The 17943-nt window shown below is 36.4% G+C and overlaps 2 protein-coding genes across 2 annotated transcripts in view; both read right to left on the bottom strand.

The window, feature by feature from the left end:
- Positions 1-544: 544 nt before the first annotated feature.
- Positions 545-1531, bottom strand: LOC148075090 (trace amine-associated receptor 1-like). Its single transcript, XM_087794893.1, has one exon. The coding sequence runs from the start codon at positions 1529-1531 to the stop codon at positions 545-547; it is 987 nt and encodes a 328-aa protein (XP_087651019.1).
- Positions 1532-5627: 4096 nt separating this feature from the next.
- Positions 5628-17943, bottom strand: part of ngef (neuronal guanine nucleotide exchange factor) — a 32613-nt gene continuing 20297 nt past the window's right edge. The window contains exons 6-15 of the mRNA XM_087795602.1: positions 17527-17687; positions 17303-17455; positions 13333-13462; positions 13178-13252; positions 10300-10389; positions 9115-9278; positions 8888-9046; positions 8692-8771; positions 8529-8633; positions 5628-8455 (exon numbers count right to left, since the gene is read on the bottom strand). Of these exons, the coding sequence (XP_087651728.1) occupies positions 8241-8455; positions 8529-8633; positions 8692-8771; positions 8888-9046; positions 9115-9278; positions 10300-10389; positions 13178-13252; positions 13333-13462; positions 17303-17455; positions 17527-17687 (1332 nt within the window). The 3' untranslated portion in view covers positions 5628-8240. The remainder of the gene's footprint in view (positions 8456-8528; positions 8634-8691; positions 8772-8887; positions 9047-9114; positions 9279-10299; positions 10390-13177; positions 13253-13332; positions 13463-17302; positions 17456-17526; positions 17688-17943) is intronic.

The raw sequence follows: 17943 nt of genomic DNA, 5'->3' as shown, positions 1-17943 counted from the left end.
AGCTTATGCTTTATCTCAGAAGTTTGTTCAGGTCCAGGTTTTTGTATTGAATGTCTTGTCCACGTTGTAAATAAGATTCTACAATGAGGTTTGAAATATTTACGTTAGAAGAAAATAATAATAATAATAATATTAAGCCCCGCACACTTAAATACACTTTCTTATTCTGGAGGTGAAATCTTGTTTACCATAACCATGCCCACTCTGCTGTGATTGGCCAAACATCACCGTTTGTTATCGCACGTCATCAATCACAAAAAATTCCACCTGCAAGGGACTCATTGAACTAACAAAGCTGAGCATGATTACAGCTGGCTGAAAGAGTGAAGGCATTATTACGTCATGATGGACTATGCTCTCATAACCTCTCGTTTGCTGAGATTTCAGACGGCGGGGAAACTTTAAAAAACGTTTTTTAAGACTAAAATTTATATTAGTACCTCATCTGGCGCGGAAAATATACAGAGATGTTGTCTACTGGTAAAATATTTCTCATAAATGTATTTAACAGTAATATATACCACTCAAGTGGGTTTCGGTCGTCTTATAATTTGAAGAGAATCATGTCTGAGATGTTCGATCTAAAGACTTCGCCTGAGATTATCAACTTAAAGGCGGTCCTGAACCAGCTGTAAAAGAAGGCGTAGATGAGAGGGTTCACCGTGGAGTTGAAGAAGCCGATCCAGAGTAGAGAATCAAACAGCAGTGGCGGTGTGGGGTAACCCAGCAGTGGATCCACCACGTTCACCAGGAAAAAGGGAGTCCAGAAGCAGAGGAAAGCTCCCATGATGATGGCGAGAGTTTTGGTGGCTTTGGTCTGACCCGCATTTGAAACTCGGGTTACGTTACTGATCTGGATGGTTCTCTGCTGTTTCCGGGCCACCAGGAAAATCTTCAGGTAAATGGCCAGCATGATGACTCCTGGAGTGTAGAAGGACAGCAGTGAAGACATCGTGCTGGACAGTACACTCTGAAACACGATACATCCCCCTGTACAGGCCACGTGGCTGTAGTAGAAGTCCTCGATCCCCAAGATGTTCAGCTCCATGAAGATCATCCCAAAGCCAGTGAGGGCTGAAAGGCTCCAGGCAATCAGGATCATCAGCAGAACAACGTTGACTGTAATCTTCCTCGTGTACAGCAGGGGGTGACACACGGCGTAGTGGCGATCCACCGCGATGAACGACAGGTTGAGGATGGAGGCGGTGCACAAGGTGAAGTCGGTGCTCATTAAGAATTTACACAAGAAGTCGCCAAAGTACCAACAAGTCTCGATCAGCCGGTTCATGTTGGGAAGCATGACCAGCAGGCCCAGCAGCAGGTCGGACACGGCAAGAGACATGATCAGGAAGTTGGTGGGAGTCTGCAGCTGCTTGAAGTAGACGACGGACGTGCAGACCAGCAGATTCCCAAGCACTGTCAAGAGGACCGTCGACCCCAGGAACAGGTAGAGGGTGACGCGTACGGCCAGGTGTCGGGTGGTCTTCAGACAGGAGCTGTTGATGGACTCAAAGCAAAGCTCAGGCTCCATCTGTTTGGATGGTAAAAGAGTCAGGATTTTACAAGCTAAGATTTTGAATTCCCAATAGAGCCTTTCTTATTTTACACCAGGACTATTCAACCAAAATTTCCTAAGGGACAGATTTTAGGACGGACTCATGTAGAAACTAAGACAAATAGATCTTGACAATAATTTAGCACTTTCTATTCTTTATACTACACGTTGTTTTGGTATTTGCTTTGCATATAGTGTTTACGATACGTTGTGTTTTTTGGCCTCATTAACATTAGTTATTGAGTTCTTAAAGAAATCAGCATTTGCTCTTATAGTTTCTATTATGTAGTACTAAAGTGAATAATACTGCAAATAATCACTTGAGCACTGAAATCTCAAAAAAGTTACTATAATCCAATTATTTAATGTAATTAAACAAACTAACTACAAACTACAAACCTGAAATAAACAAGTTACTGTTGTCCAATTATTTAAGGTCATTTGAGAACTACAAACTTAAAAGAAACAAGTTACTATAATCCAATTTTTTTGTGTACTGCACACACAAAATAATGAAGTACTTCAGATCTCATTAATTCAAGCCAACACAATTACTTTTTGTGAGGGAGCAAGTTTGAATATTTTTTCAAGTAAAGTCAACTCATTATATTTTACAGTTAAGAGATATGATTTGAATATTTTGCGTTAAATCTTCGGTGTCAACTTCACGTCGCTTTGAGAGGAACCATGTTGCATTATGTAAACTGGAGCTTCACGCAAGCGTAAAACGCAGTCGTCACCAATTGGCCAATCAGAAGTATTTTGAAAGCCACATCTGGACCACTGGTCTTACGCTGAATAGAAAAGTTTTACAGTGTAGTTCGGGTGTAAAATGTCAATTTTTCGGCATTTCCTTAATTATTATTATACATATTGTTATACAAGTATATCATACACTATTAATAATTGCTTATCCATCAATTCTTAGCTCATCATAGTTTCTACCAAAGTAAAAAATAATCCAACTCAATTTGAATGTATAATCTATAATATATGCAGTATTTAACTAAAATAGCTTTATGGTTAAATTATTTTTATTTTAATTTATTAATACGACTCTACAGTTCACCTCATCAACAATATTTGTTGTTTTATGCAATACCTACTTTGTACCAGCTACTCAAAAAACGACTATTTGCAGGATCATATGAGTTTTTAGTAACATTTTCCTTAACCGCCTCATGTATAATCCATCATAAACACATTCTTAAGACTAAAATTCTGGATTAAAATGCATTCATAAGAATTTATGGAATGAGTTAAAATCCTAAGGTGCTTTACAAATAACTGTTACTTACTTACTTGCTTACTTATAACAAAGTTTATCAAGTATTAATTGATGGACTTGGAGCAATGTCTTGAAATGTAACTTCAAATAATAGATGCATGGATGTTCCAATTGTGATTCAATCAAAGTTACAGTGTTATTTATGAAAACTGAATTCAGTGACTACACTTTATTGAAAGCTCTTAAAGTCATTCTGTACTCTAGCATTATAAAAACTTTATGAACACAAGCTTTAAATTGCATTAATTTCACCACTTTTGATACTTTATAAACCTTGTTATACATGATTGAACATCATCAAAATGTCTTATAAATGTTTTGTTATAAGGCGTCATACGTTCAACCTTCATAAGAAAGTGTTAATATGTTTTTCAGATCAAGTTTCCTTAATTTTTAAGTAAGCGAAAATGTTGTTTTAAACAGTTCGGTAGCATTAATATCACACATTACATTACACATTACATTACATCAAAACACTGCAAGTACCTTGACATCATCTTAAGAAAATTGAACATTTAACATTTAACATGTGCTGGTATTTAAAAAAAAAAAAGAAGCAGAAAAACAAATTTTAAATAAAAAAAAAAAACAGAAATCAACACATAGTATTAATAGAAATTATATTTAGAAGTTTAATGAAGTAATATTAAAAATGTAAACGTCAGACAAGTTACTTAAAGAACAATACAATGTTGTTAAAACCTTATAGTCATTTAGAATCCCAATAAAGAAAAAACAAGAAGTAATGACAGATATGAGATAATATTAAAATATAAAAGCAATATATAGTCAAACATAATATAATAATCTAAAAAATAAACATAGAATATTTAGATATTGTAGTGAAGTTTTTTGACTCGTGAGTACCAATTTATTTATAGATTTAAAAGAATGTGAAACTGTGTAGAGATAGTGAGAAATTACAACATTATAATTCCAAAAAATACTATTTAAGTCAAAAAATGTACAAAAAAAAGCAAAAGTTGAAGATATTTGTATGATAAAAAACCAGCAGAAGATTATAATTGTTATACTTATATAAAAAACTATTTCAATCTATCAGAGAGTAGGACAGCCACTCACCCTTCAGTTGAACAGATGTTTCCGCCTCAAACTGCCTTCGGTCTCTTATGAATGTCTCATGCTGTGTTTGTGTCAGTGGTCAGTAGAGATGGAGGGATGAACCAGAAGAGTCAGACATAGTCCCAGCAGACATAAGAGGAGAGGATTAACCCTTCAGCCTCCACATGTACCACGGTCAACATTATCACACTGTAAATTATAATTATATTTAGTATGTGGTGATTTACTATCATTAATACAGATCAATAGTAGTAGACTCTACTAAGATATACTTTCAATATGTTCCGCTCAGTCTTGTTTGACGCAGGTCGAGAGGACAATAAGAACAATTAAGAACTCCATAATTAGGAATATTAAGATTGTTTCAGACCCTTTCCTTTATAAATAAGAACAAAATATAGAGCAATTATAAATCATTTAAACACATTTCTTATGTATCGTAAACACAATCGTTGCTTTTTTCTAGTAAACCTTGCAAACACAATCAAACCGTCAAGTCCACACATACTGGTGTGTGCAGTGGAAAGATTATCTTAGCGGTCATTGTTGTTGCCATGCCGATGCAGGGTGGTTGAAAATTATAATCTGTCTTCTTCTAATCCTGAGCTCACTTCCAGAAATTATCCTATTTATTATTTAAAAATACGTAAATAAACTTTGTTCATTTTACTTTTACAAATAAACTTCTGACAGCTAGATAGCAGCAGATTGAACATTTAAATCCCAGCAATGACTGAGGACTAGAGGATGCAGTCGACTCCAGCAGCTTTTAAAGTTAATGTTTGTACATATTTTGGTTTAAAAACAAATGAAAGCAGTTACGACTTCGTCCAGAGTCATGTGGTCTGTAAACTCTGCAACACCAGAGTGAAGTACTCGGACAATACTACAAATATATCCTTGTTACTACACTATCACTATATATTGTATTGTTGACCCTGTATCGTGATACGTCGTGATTGCCAATACACAGCCCTAATATACAGTGTTCCCATATCTAACCATTATAATATATATTTCTGGAACACACCGGAACACAAGATTAAAAAAACATTAAAAACCCTTAAAATTGTTGTACTTGTCTCATATTTTAAAGATCGTTAAAAATATCCAAAGCTTGTGAGTCGTTGCTGTGAGCCAACATGTCTCGAAACCTTATCAACACAACCCTTGTCCGTCTCAGGCATCAGTCACAAGACCAAAACACACATGCTTCATTGGTCACCGTTAACAACTGCGATGAAACCTCAACGATTATGAATTTGATGCTGCTTTTCATGCTTTTAGGTAGGAATATCTCTTGACCTCTGAACTCTTATGAAGATCCTCACCTTGTGACCCCGAGGATATATTCACATTATCAAAATGATCCAGATTTTTGACCATATAGTTACTCAACCGGCTGCAATGACGCCATTAACAGAAGAATAAAAACATCAATTAGAGGTTGTGGTCTGAGGGGGGGGATGATGTCCACCACCTCTGACTCTTCACACCAACATGACCTGGGACCTCATTATCACCATGATGATCAGGGAGCTCATTAGCTTTAGCGCACAAATATTTTGACCAGCAGCTGTGAAGGAAAAAAAACAACTTAAATTGACACTAGTTGGTGCTTCAAGTAACAAACAGGAACTAATCGACTCATTAAAACCATCAATAACCTACAAAAGAAAACACAGCAATCAGAAGTTGTTTTTTTATGAACAATAATTTATTTTTTTACAAAATGAAACAATTATTTTTGCAATTACTCATTTTGAGACACAAACATTTTGTACATTTACAGTTTGAGAAGACGCTTTACAATCATGCTGTTGCACAGTTCATAGTATCCACACCTGTACAATCCATACTTTAATTTACAATTGTCTTCTTTTTTTTTACATCTCGTTTGTTGTCATTTTACATGAAAAAATGTTAAACTTCGTCATTCGAGACACATTACGTTTAAAGTGATCTAGTCGCCTGGTTTGACTGTTTTTTTTAAAGTTGCATGTGTGTTACCCATGCTTTTGAAGCGTTTATGAGCAAGTTTCAGGGCTTGATTGTCCAAAATCATCTTGTAGACGAATGTTGTTTTGAAACCTAAACCAGTTTTACAACTAAAGGAGTTTCAGAATACTTTCTTAGTCGAACCAGGACTTTTGAAAGGAATTACTTTTGTTTTAAATCTTCTTACAACCATTTTATCTACACTACATTACATCATAGAATTATAGGTTATTATATGTGTTGCATCAGCATCTGGGATCATGCTAGTACCACTGGAATGATTTGATGTACAATCGTGGGGTCAGGTATTATTGAAGAGATCCAACAGACAGCATGTTTAAAGAACCTATAATCCAGAAATCAAATAAACCTTTTGACAGTTTGACAGTCTAAAACATGTCCATGCAGGGGATCAATGTTTACACAACATCAGCAAATAACTTAATTAGATCAACATTTTTGTGGCTGAGAAAACACGAGCAAACACAGAGATACAAATGACTTTATGTAGTTCTGACGCACGGCTGCAAATGGATCTTAGCCATGACTATTAACCACAGCAGCACCAGCGTGGTGTTCTGAGATATGATGCATCGAATACTAAGTAAACCAATGTTGAGATGGTAGTTCTCTCTCTGATCTGGCAACAAGCGCTGCCACTAAAACCAGGGTCCGTATTCCTAAAGATTCTTAAAGTGAAAAGTAGTTCCTCGTATCGACAAAAGCTATTTTAAAGAGAGCTCCCGATATCTGTTGAGAGGAGGAAAGAGTACTTTTAAGTGGCTTAGAAGTTCACTAGGAAGACAAAAATGGAGGACGGAATAATCAAAAGAGATATATTCACTGGATGATAGTTAATTGATAAAATAATGCAGATTGGATCATGCAGGAATCAGCTTTGTCATTTATTCAAGCCGCTTAATCCCTTATGGAGATTCTGGAGGGGCTGGAGCCTATCCCAGTTTCTTTGAGCGAGAGGCGGGGGACACCCTGGAAAGGACGCCAGTCAATCACAGGGCAGACAAAGACATACAATCATTCACACACACTCTCATACCTACGGACAATTTCCCCAAGTTCCCAATCAACCTCTGTATGTTTTTGAGCTGTGGGAGGAAACCGGAGTCCCCGGAGTAAACCCACACAACACGGGGACAACATACACATAAAGGTCACAAGTTGGCTCCCTCCTGATGTGGAAGCGAACTAACCACTGCGCCACCGTGGGCCCTAGTTCGTGGTTTATCTCATTTGCCCACCAAAAGTATACTTGCTTTTATAATGATGACTCACACCTAGCAACAGGGGTCGACAACACATCCTCACTAAGATAGGTCCATTACTTGTTCTCTTAGAATGTTCTGGAATCACTCCTTAACTAACACTACCTGTTAGGATTGTATGTGTTAAATCAGGAGCTCTCTGAGATGATTCTAAAAATCTTGAGGAACACGGGCCCAGGTCTTCTCAGCAGTACTTTGTCGCAAAGTCCCTCCAACACAAACTTGATCACACAAGTGGCGAAAAAAGTTGTACTCGTTTAGTGTGTAGATCCAAAAAAAAGTATATTTACCAGACAGGAAATATGAGTATTATCATTGGTTATTCTTCATTCTTGGTGGTAAAATCTATCATAGTTATCTCTGTGTTTGTTCTTCTTCATCAAATACACCCATACAATCCATTCAACATCAGTTGGATGTATAATCGAATTCCTTATCTTATCTCAAACACTGGTATCTTTATGGGTCACTATATCAATGTGAATATTCATCTACTTTATATTGTATTTTGAGTCCACCCTTCATCGGGCCAGGTTTAATGACATGGCAGTTGTCTGGCTGTCCATGCTGACTACCAGCATGACCTCCCAAAGTCAACCTTGTCTCCCATCCCATAATAAATGGAAGAGCTAAAAAGTGTTACAAAGAATGTCTTTAGCATCTTTATGTAGCTGAATAAGGGAAGTCTCAGACAGAAGCTACTTCAAAGTAGAACCTTATTGATCAAGTTTTCTAGCTCAATACATGTTTGAAAAAACACGAGCCGAGATCTTTGTACATTCCTTCAGGTTGTCCTACTGGAGGGGCGCCATTGTTTTGTGCCCCTGAACGAGGCAGAACTGCCTTGAATATTTGGCAAAAACTCGTCTCTGAAAAGTACTGGAACCAGCAACAACACCAGTGAACAGGAACATGCAGTATTTGTTGTAAACTTCCTCAAGTGTGTATTTCTGGGACCACTGAGACTTATGAATGGGAGGATGAGGTGAGATGTTTGCCTTCAGTGCCCGCCAGTACTCGCCACGCCCACTGATCACTTTTGAGAGTGGTTGGAGTGCTTGGTTCGTCGCCCGGTTCTGATGCCGCTCCTCCCAGAGTGGACGCTTCCGCCTCCCTCCTGAGCCTGATGGATCCTCAAGGCTTCCCTCAGGTTCTGAGCTCGGACCTCCCTGCTCTGAATCTCCTCCACCAGCCGACTCGGGAACCAGCCCTTTTCGCCGTCGTGCAGCCTCTCGCCCATCATCCAACCTGGACCCACATTCATTAAGGAAGTTATCGAAGATGAACCGACCCAGAGAGCTGTGTGAGGACCAAAACCCACCATCGTCAGTTTTCTCCAGCAGGTTGAGAACGTCGGCCATTTCGATGGAGAGCTCGTCCGGTTCCTGCGAGGAGTACGACTGTATGCACTGCACCTGGAGAGAGTCTGAGGCACAGTGGAGGTTAAGGTACGTTCCTCAGACTGTCCTGATGTTTCGTCCTACCTTGTTGGTGAGCACTGGTTGACATGAAGCGAGTGCGTCGGTTAGGAGTTAGTGCACACATCCACCGAAGTTTGTCACTCCTGTGGAGCAGATCGACTTTTTACAAGAAGTTCACAACAAACAGAACGTTCCCATGAGAGCGAAGACCTCGATCCAGCGTTCCAGAACCTAACAACCAATCATCGGGGCTACTCACATGCTTGAGGCCTTCAGCATGTAGTTGGCTTCCCGCTCCTCCTGGTTCTCCAGCAACTTCAGGTTGAAGACATTAGCCAACATTTGACCCTGATCCTCCAGGTCTTCAGTCCTCAACATGGCCCGTGTGCACGAGTCCAGCACTTGATACTTGTCACCGCTGATAGTTGGGAGAGAAGTTAGAACTTGTGCCGGACAAAAGGGAAGGTAGACCTTGAAGGAGCATACCTGGAGTTGGGCTTAGTGACCAGCAGCAGGTTGTTGAAAAGAAACAAGTAGACTGGCTGGTAGAGCTTCCTGCTCCTCATGGTCCTGGTGGTCTTGGGTCCAGACATGAGCTGGACTTCCCCTTTCTTCAACAACCAGCGGGAGTGTGAAATGATGGGCACAGACTGCAGGTCAGGAAGAAGAGAAAACATATTCAACATCACACACTTTGAAATACTTCTTCTGTCTTCAGTTTCTAACAAAATAGGCTATGCTAACAAAAATATGCTAAGCAAACAAATGTTTGCTATGCTAACGAAAATACAGTATGCTATGTCAACAAAAATATGCCATGCTAACAAACAGATGCTACGCTAACAAATATATCCTATGCTAATAAACATATAGTATGCTATGTTAACAAACATATGGTATGCTAATAAACATACAGTTTGCTATGTAAACAAACATAAGATATGCTAAAAAACATATGCCACAGTAACAAATATATGCCATGCTTATAATAATACAGCATGCTATGGAAACAAAAATATGGTTTGTTAACAAGCATATGCTACAGTAACAAATATATGCTATGCTAATAAAAAATACAGCATGCTATGTAAACAAAAATATGCTATGCTAACAAGCTTATGATACGGTGACAAATATATGCTATGCTAATAAAAATACAGTATACTATGTAGACAAACATATGTTATGCTATCAACTTGACACAGAGAAAACACAAGGGATACAACAAACTTGTTTGTTTTCAGAATTTCGACCCTAAGATAACACAATAATAAGGGCTAACAAAAAATTGTAGGTTTAAGAACAATTTCATTGCTAACAAACATATGCTAGCAAACATTTGCTATGTTAGCATGACCAGTTGTAGCTGAGAAGAAAAAGAAAGAAACCTAATAAAATAAGTTATTTTATATACAGAAAGGTGCTTTACAAATAATTATTACTTATTTACTTACTTACTTTCATATATATATAATTCACATCATTCTAAGAGGTCTAAAATACAGAGAAGGAGAACGTAAAAGTAAATAAATTAATAATAATCCTATTTGTGTTATATTTTATTGTGTTTTTGAGAGTAGAAATCACACAACGTCTGCTGTTTTACTTACTTATGAAATCCATCTGTCAGTAGAGAATTAATAAACCTAAAAAAGAAAACTGAATTCTTACCTTTGATTTAAACTCCAGTGTTTTCTCGATGCTGATGAGTTCCTCAGTGCGACTCATTTTTCGAACACCTTCGTTGCATTCTTTAACAATCTGAGGACGAAACAGAAATACACTTTTACACAGTTTTAATCTGATAGACAGGTTTGGAATATATTTGTTTTGGGTAAAAACATATTAATTTTGAAAATAAAAATATGATTTCATAAGTATTTGTCATTATAAACAATGCTTTGATGCTGTTGAAGAATCTTGTTCACACCTTTTAATTTTTGTGTGTTAGTTGAGGAAGGCAAGTGACTCAAAGCTTGTTCTCTTACAAAGATAACATGAGGATTCCTTGTAAGTAAGGCTTTACTGTATTAACGTCAAACTTAAATACCTGAAAGTTGTTCTTGTCTGAGAATTCCTGCATGTGTTAACAATGCTCTGTCAAATCTGTCAAAGCCTCACAAATTCTGACAGAGGAACGTAGCTACTTAAATTAAGCGTTAAACTGAGTTTCATTATTCAGTATTGCTTTACATTTGTCTATTATTTGGCAATTGAACCTATTTATTAATTTATAATGAGAAAAACATCAATAAAGTAATGTGTATGTTTGCGTCACCGAAAAATCTATTAAAAAATTGCAAAATGTTCGATTTATAAGCAACCAAACTAGAATAAAGTATTTTTAAATCATATTTTTCAGGTTTTTGCTTTTATTTTATTGTTTGAAGAAGTGTAAAAAAAATAGCTTTTGAAAGTGGCAACCCTCGCTATTGACAATAAACTTGAAAATGTCCTTTTTAATTTTCACTCTTTTGACATATTTACACACAAAACAACTGTTTTTAATGAAAAGTACATTTCTTTAGTTTGCAGAAAATCAAAGTTATCGTTTTTTACCTGCTTTTTCCTACTTGATTTATGAATTTCCATCTACTGATACATGTGCCTTGAAGCTTAACACCTGCTTCTCGTTCTAGTTTATCACACGACGTCATTTTATAGCTGTCAAGTTGCAGAGAAGATAAATAGAAGCATTTTAATCTGCAGCAGCTGTCAGCGCCGAGTTGACAAGAACTGTCATGTCGACTCGTTAACGCGTTTTCTCAGGTGTGGGAAAATATTCGAGACACGTGTCGTTAAAAACAAGGACCAAAATTTAAAATGATAAAACTTTCTAATCTCACTTCGTTCAAAAATGTGCGATTTGTGGGCGAGGCTGAAGATAGAGGCGCTCCCTGGTGGACATCTCAAGTATTAAAATGAATAAATGGTTTCAACATTTAAATTCAATATTCTAGTGGCACTGACAAACTTCCATAGCATCAACTGCTGTGTGAGATCTCGACAGGAACGGTCGAGCCCTCTGGTAACGTTAAATTACATCTGCGATGACAAAACTCGTAAAAACTACCTCGGACAAGTCTCAGCGGTGAACATGCTTATGATATAACTTTTCAGTTTTGCTTTCTGAACATATTCTATGATGATGTAAACCAGTAAAAACTTAAGTGTGTTGGTTGTTATTGATGTTACGTAACTTGTTCTTGATTCTTCCGTCTGCACAAATTGTGTAGGTGCAGGCGACTGAAATATTGCTGCAGGAAAACAGCAAATAAACGTCAGTTTTGTTTTGTTTGTAGTTAATACAAAACTCTGCAGCGAGAATTCTAAGCTGCTCTAGTAGAAGAACTCACATTTCTCCGATCCTTAAAACTCTTCATTGGCTTCCAGTTTCTTTCAGGATCAACTTTAAAATTCTGGTTCTTACTTTCAGATCTATTCATGGTCAGGCTCCTCCTTACATCACTGATCTGATCCAGCCTTACACCCCAGCTCGGGCTCTGAGGTCTGTGGATCAGAATCTACTGATGGTTCCTGAACACGGTTCAGGACCAGAGGAGAGAAATCCTTCTAGACTGTTGCTCCTAAGCTTTGGAACGATCTTCATCTCCCTCTGTGTTTGATGATCTACTGACTCCTTCAGCCTTACTTATTTACTTACTTCCTTACTTACTTAATTACTTAATTGAAGTTTTACAATAAATCTGACTGAAGACAGAAGCAGATGAAGTTACTTTTCAACTTTTAATTTTTATCATAATAAATCTCTTTAACTTTGTGAAAGTTTTCTTCTTTAATTTGTGTATTAGGTTTTTTAATTTGGAAGTAAATTAAATAACATGTGCTTATTCAATCATTGTCCCAGTTACATAGGGTGAGAGGCACTTGCCTGAAAGAGGAGAGGCCACCAAACTATCACTAACAATGTTTTTAATACAACTTTTTTTTTTACATGTTTAAAAAAAATCATTTAATTGTATATGAATCGGAGATGTCGTTTTAGTCAATTTGAAGTCTGAGTTTTTACGTGTTGTATATTGATTCAAGTAAATATACTGCTGGATGATAAAGTTTTAAACTATAAAAGCAATTTGACCTTTTGCAGGTGACATTTCTGGAGGGATAATCAGAATTATATTATTGTTTAAATTGTTCTTAACTTGCTTCAAAAAATGTTTTAACTTTTTATATAATAAACATTTCACTTCCATTAATTGAGTGTTATTATTTTAACGCTGCTTTTTTCATGTCTAATAACTTTTTCTTTTTTTTTCAATCCATTATATTTCCACTATATGTATTTCTTCTATATATTTATTTTCAATGTGTTTAACTATGTATGTGTGTTTTTTTTATATAAACATAAATATGTATTTAAATTAATGTTGCAAATTTAATTATTTATATTTTACTTTATTTTAAATGCTTGTTTTTCTTTATGCTTGGAAATCAAAACAATTTTAAATTATTAAATTATGACATTATAATATATTTTACAAAATGTAGTTCAAATATTTTAAAATAGTAAATAGAACATCATTCTCACCTGCTCTAGCTCATGATGTGCTTTGATAGCGTTCGCCTCCCTCTCCGAGTTCACCTCCACTTTCTTCAGGATATTCTATTAGGAAGAAAAGAAAAGAAAAGCGGTAACAAAACAGCAGCAAATGGATAGAATACGAGACCAGAAGCTTCATTTACTTGGACGAGCAGCTTGAGCCGTGTGATCCTCTGGAACGGGAGGATGAGGAAGGAGGTGAAGGACAGACCTCGGACACATTGATGCTTCTCCAGTGAAGCCATCGTTTCCCGAAATGCTTGGTTCCCCTCTCTGGAACCACAACAATGAATGGTCATTTAGGTCTGTGAAGGCCAGACACGTATTTATTAAGAGAAGAAGAGAGTCACTGACATAATATGTAACATTTTAAAAGCATAAATATTAGTTTTTTATATACCTTTTCCCGTTAGTAACATTTTTTTAACTATTTATATTACCAATTATTATAGATACATTTATTTGAATAAAATATATTTTAAAATGTCAAAGTACTGAGAGATTAAATCAGGAACTGACGCTACAAGACACTGTATTTAGTTTTGTAAACAACAAGCACGTGCAGAAAGACGAATCTAGGAATTCACGACATTGCAGTTACACTATTCCAACGCTAGGAGTGCCAGAAACACTATTTTTAATCTTTGAATTCAGAGCTTTAGGTGTTATTTCTGTGTCAATGTGACCCGAAGGCCCGAAAACAAATGTGTTTGTGGTATCCCTTGTGTAATCTCGGGGTCAATATGACAAGAATGCCCCAAAATAAATGTGTTTGCGGTATCCCTTGTGTTATCTCTGGGTCAATATGACCCGAATGCCCCAAAACAAATGTGTTTTTGGTATCCCTTGCGTTATCTCGGGGTCAATGTGACCCGAATGCCCCAAAACAAATGTGTTTGCGGTATCCCTTGTGTTATTTCTATGTCAATGTAACCGAAAGGCCCCCAAAACAAATGTGTTTGTGGTTTCCCTTGTTTTATCTCAAGTCAAGGTGACCCAAAGGCCACATAAACAAATGTTTTTATGGTATCCCTCGTGTTATTTCTGTGTCAATGTAACCGAAAGGCCCCCAAAACAAATGTGTTTGTGGTATCCCTTGTGTTATCTCTGGGTCAAGGTGACCCGAAGGCCCCAAAAACAATTGTTTTCGGGGCATACCTTGTGTTGTCTCTGGGTCAATCTGAACCTCGTTCACCTTGACCAGGAGACGACACAAGGGATACCACAAAAACATTTGCTGTCAGGTCTCCGGGTCACTTTGACCCTGCGATGACGCAAGGGTTAGGCTAATCCAAACCAATAACATTCCTCTGTGACTCAGACATCGATGCCGATTAATGAGACGTGACAAGCTATTTGCTTCCAAACTCCCCGAAGCCACGTGTTCTGTCAGACAGAAGAAAACGCCAAGAATCTTTAAGAATTAACAAATATTATGCAATGAGAGGCTGTTTGAACTGAACCCTCTCGCTGCCGTCGTCTGAGGTCTGTGCTGTGCGTGGGAAAGTGGTTCTGCCACCGAGGTATGTGCGCCTATTGAAGAGGAAACTACTCGGTTATATTCGTGCGCAGACACACCCATCCTCATCATAAATGCCAGGACCATTAAAACAACAACAAAAAGAGGAACCTGTTCTCCGCTCAAAAGAAAGGAGCCGAAGCAAAACAAACAGCGCCAACCCGAGGGATGAAAGTCATTCTTGTGTCTCCTGTGTGTGGAAAGTTGTGTGACCCAGATGTGACGCTGCAGATGTGACGTCGATAATAAGAGCCCGTGTCGATGTAGTCTTCAAATAGACACATGTGACATACTCGTCAGTTTTGATTGACGGATCAAGAAGTTGTTGAAGTTTTGTGTCTCAGTCCGTGAGGCATTTATTATCAGGCCACATTTTTGTTCTATCGATAATTACTGTCTGTTTTGTTTGGAAAAAAACATGATATTTTCTCTGTAGTAATCAAAAATAAACCTGAAAACTAGTGAAAATGAGGGAAACTACAACTTTATATGATTTATTTTTACTCTTTTCATCTGAAGGTCGGTCAGTTAATGACATTCAGGATGTAATGTACGGAAGTATATCAGTGTCATCTGAATATTGGTCTTATTTAACATTTCAAATAAAAAATAAATGTATTCATTTTTTATTGACATTTTTGTTTAAGCTTTTATTTTTTTTTCTTTTGTATATTTGAGCTCAAAAATTATCTATAGTGATCGATTTAATTCATTTTTATTGAAAAAAATCAATTATATGAATATTGAAAAGTTGAATTTCTTTTCGTTATTATTTATTTATTTAATTAAAAATATTAAATCTTTTTTTTAATTAATTAACAAAACCAATTGAGTACCGATCGTGCATCGTCGCGCATTATAAGCAGAAAGTTCAAATAATTGAACACTGATGGCACTGATATACTTCCATAGTTAAGACTTCAACACAAGTGACGCTGAATTTTTTTTGTAAAATCAATTATTAATTATTAATACTATTAATAATTTACCATTTCATGCTGAAAACGGTAGAATCAAGTCTTCATTCAACAAACATAAAACAAATGTATTGACGCGTTCACTGGAAGAATCTTATCTTGTCATTTAAAGAACAAATGGTTTAATGAATAACTCAAAAATGAAGTCGAACTGCTTTCGTTGATGACACTCCCTGACTGACTCAAAAACTTGTCCGAGAGCATCATGTGACGCGAGTGACTCATTGTTGACCGAGCCGTGTTGAAACTGGTCTTTTCTCCTCAAACATGTACTTGTACAGAGTCAAGTGAAGAGAATTATTAAATATAAATATAAATATAAAGTAAATATCGGTGAATATAAAGAGAAAAAATCTTGCATATGAAAATTGAAATAAAATCGTTTTCTACTCAAGTTTAAGTCATTATTATTATAATTATTACTGCGCATGTTGGTCAGGTGGCTTCTACTTACTTTTACTGCAATAATTATGAATACATTTATTATAAATAATGATAAAAATAGCGCAAGAAAAGTATTGATGTTTGTTTAAGACGACGGCAGACTTCAACTCAAGATTTAATCACTGTATTTATCATGTGATTTCCTGATTTACAGGATACGCCAGTTCTTCAATCATCTATCTGACCTTTATCAACTTAAGTTTGGTCACATCTGAATAAACTTTTTTAAACTTTCTTTGCCGTTTATACAATGACGCATATGTCCGAGAGTGAGCTACTAAATTTTCTCAGGGGCCACATTATATACTGTGACTCTTGTGAGGGCCCCCCATGGCAAAAGAAGAAAAAACTTAAACAAAAAGATCAACAAATTATACGTCTTAATATGCCTTCAAATGTATTTATTTATGAACCTTTCCTGAAAATAATCTGTTATACAGTATATAATAACATTATGTACACAATTATAAAACACTTTTTTATTTCTAAATTGCATCTTAATAGTTGGTTAAATTATTTTAAGGTTCAAGAAATGACAAAGAAATAAAGAAATAAAAGGGCCACACTTTGCTCACGTCTGCTTATCTATATTGATAGATTTAATTTGTTTTATTCAATAATTTAATCAGAAAAAAATGTCCAAAAATAATATTTTTTCCATATGGAATTTCATAATCTAATTCCAAAGATTTAAAAATAAATGTTCTAAATTCAATATTTTTCAAATAGTAGCCTTTTCAATTCAATATAAAAATGTTGTTATAACAGTGTCACCAGACAAAACCAATAGAGCACCGAGCTACTTGATCTGCTCGTTGCATTAGTGGAGGAAAGTTCAAATTACCCAGGTCTGAACTGATCTATGGAATTTTACAGGTTATTGGCCTCCAGGAGGCGCTCTAGCAAGAAGCGCAAAAGCGAGACACAAGAGATGAAGAGCAGAGGAAGATGAGAGTTTGTTTCAAAACAGTTAATTCGAGCATCATAAACACACGTGCATAGAAAACACAGAAATAAATGTATATAAAGCAGCTTTTAAAGTGAAGGCTGTTGAGGAAGAAAATGAAGATGCTACGGTATTTAAGAAGCAAGTTTGTACGTGTGAGGCAACAAATGATCAATTGATAAGTGAAGTTTTGGGAGAAATAAAGTGTCGTATAAACGTCTACTTACAGGATGCGGCGGTAGTTCTTCTCCTGGTACACCTGGTTGATGACGTAGTTGATGAAGACGCGGAAGTGTTCGACGGCGTGGAAGTAAACGATGTCACAGACGTCGGTGATCAATATGGATTTCTCGATTCTGTGCTCGAGGTCCATCAGGAACCTAAAGAGAAAATCAACTGAATACTATTTTTGTTTTTAAAAACATGTTCCCGAGGGTTTGAGCAAACGTACCTTTCACTGGCTTTCATGACCTCCTGGATGTTGGAGAAGAGGAAGTGGACGTCGGACTGGCTCAGAGTGTTGATGAGAACTGGGTTGTGGAGGAAGTGAGTCTCCAAGATCTCCAGACTCTTGTAGTACGACGCTTCTGAAGTCACCAGTTCAAACATGGCCTGCAGAAAAAGTCAAGTTGAAACATGGTCGACCAAGTATGTTTGACTGACATACTTCACTGAGAATCAAACCTCTCAAAAATCTACTGAAATATTATTATTTTTATGATTAATAATTGATCTCAATCATTTTCGCATTGAACGTTTGAATTTATTTGTTTTTTTAAAAATAAAATTGATAAAAAAGGAACATTTTCAAAATAAATAATTAGAGTTTCACATGTATATTTTATAATTTCTATTAAACCAATATTTA

The sequence above is a fragment of the Callionymus lyra genome, chromosome 7, assembly GCF_982586985.1.
Source record: "Callionymus lyra chromosome 7, fCalLyr1.hap1.1, whole genome shotgun sequence".
NCBI lineage: Eukaryota > Metazoa > Chordata > Actinopteri > Syngnathiformes > Callionymidae > Callionymus > Callionymus lyra.
Note: the sequence above shows the minus strand (reverse complement) of the source record. Positions and strands in the feature narration are given on the sequence as shown.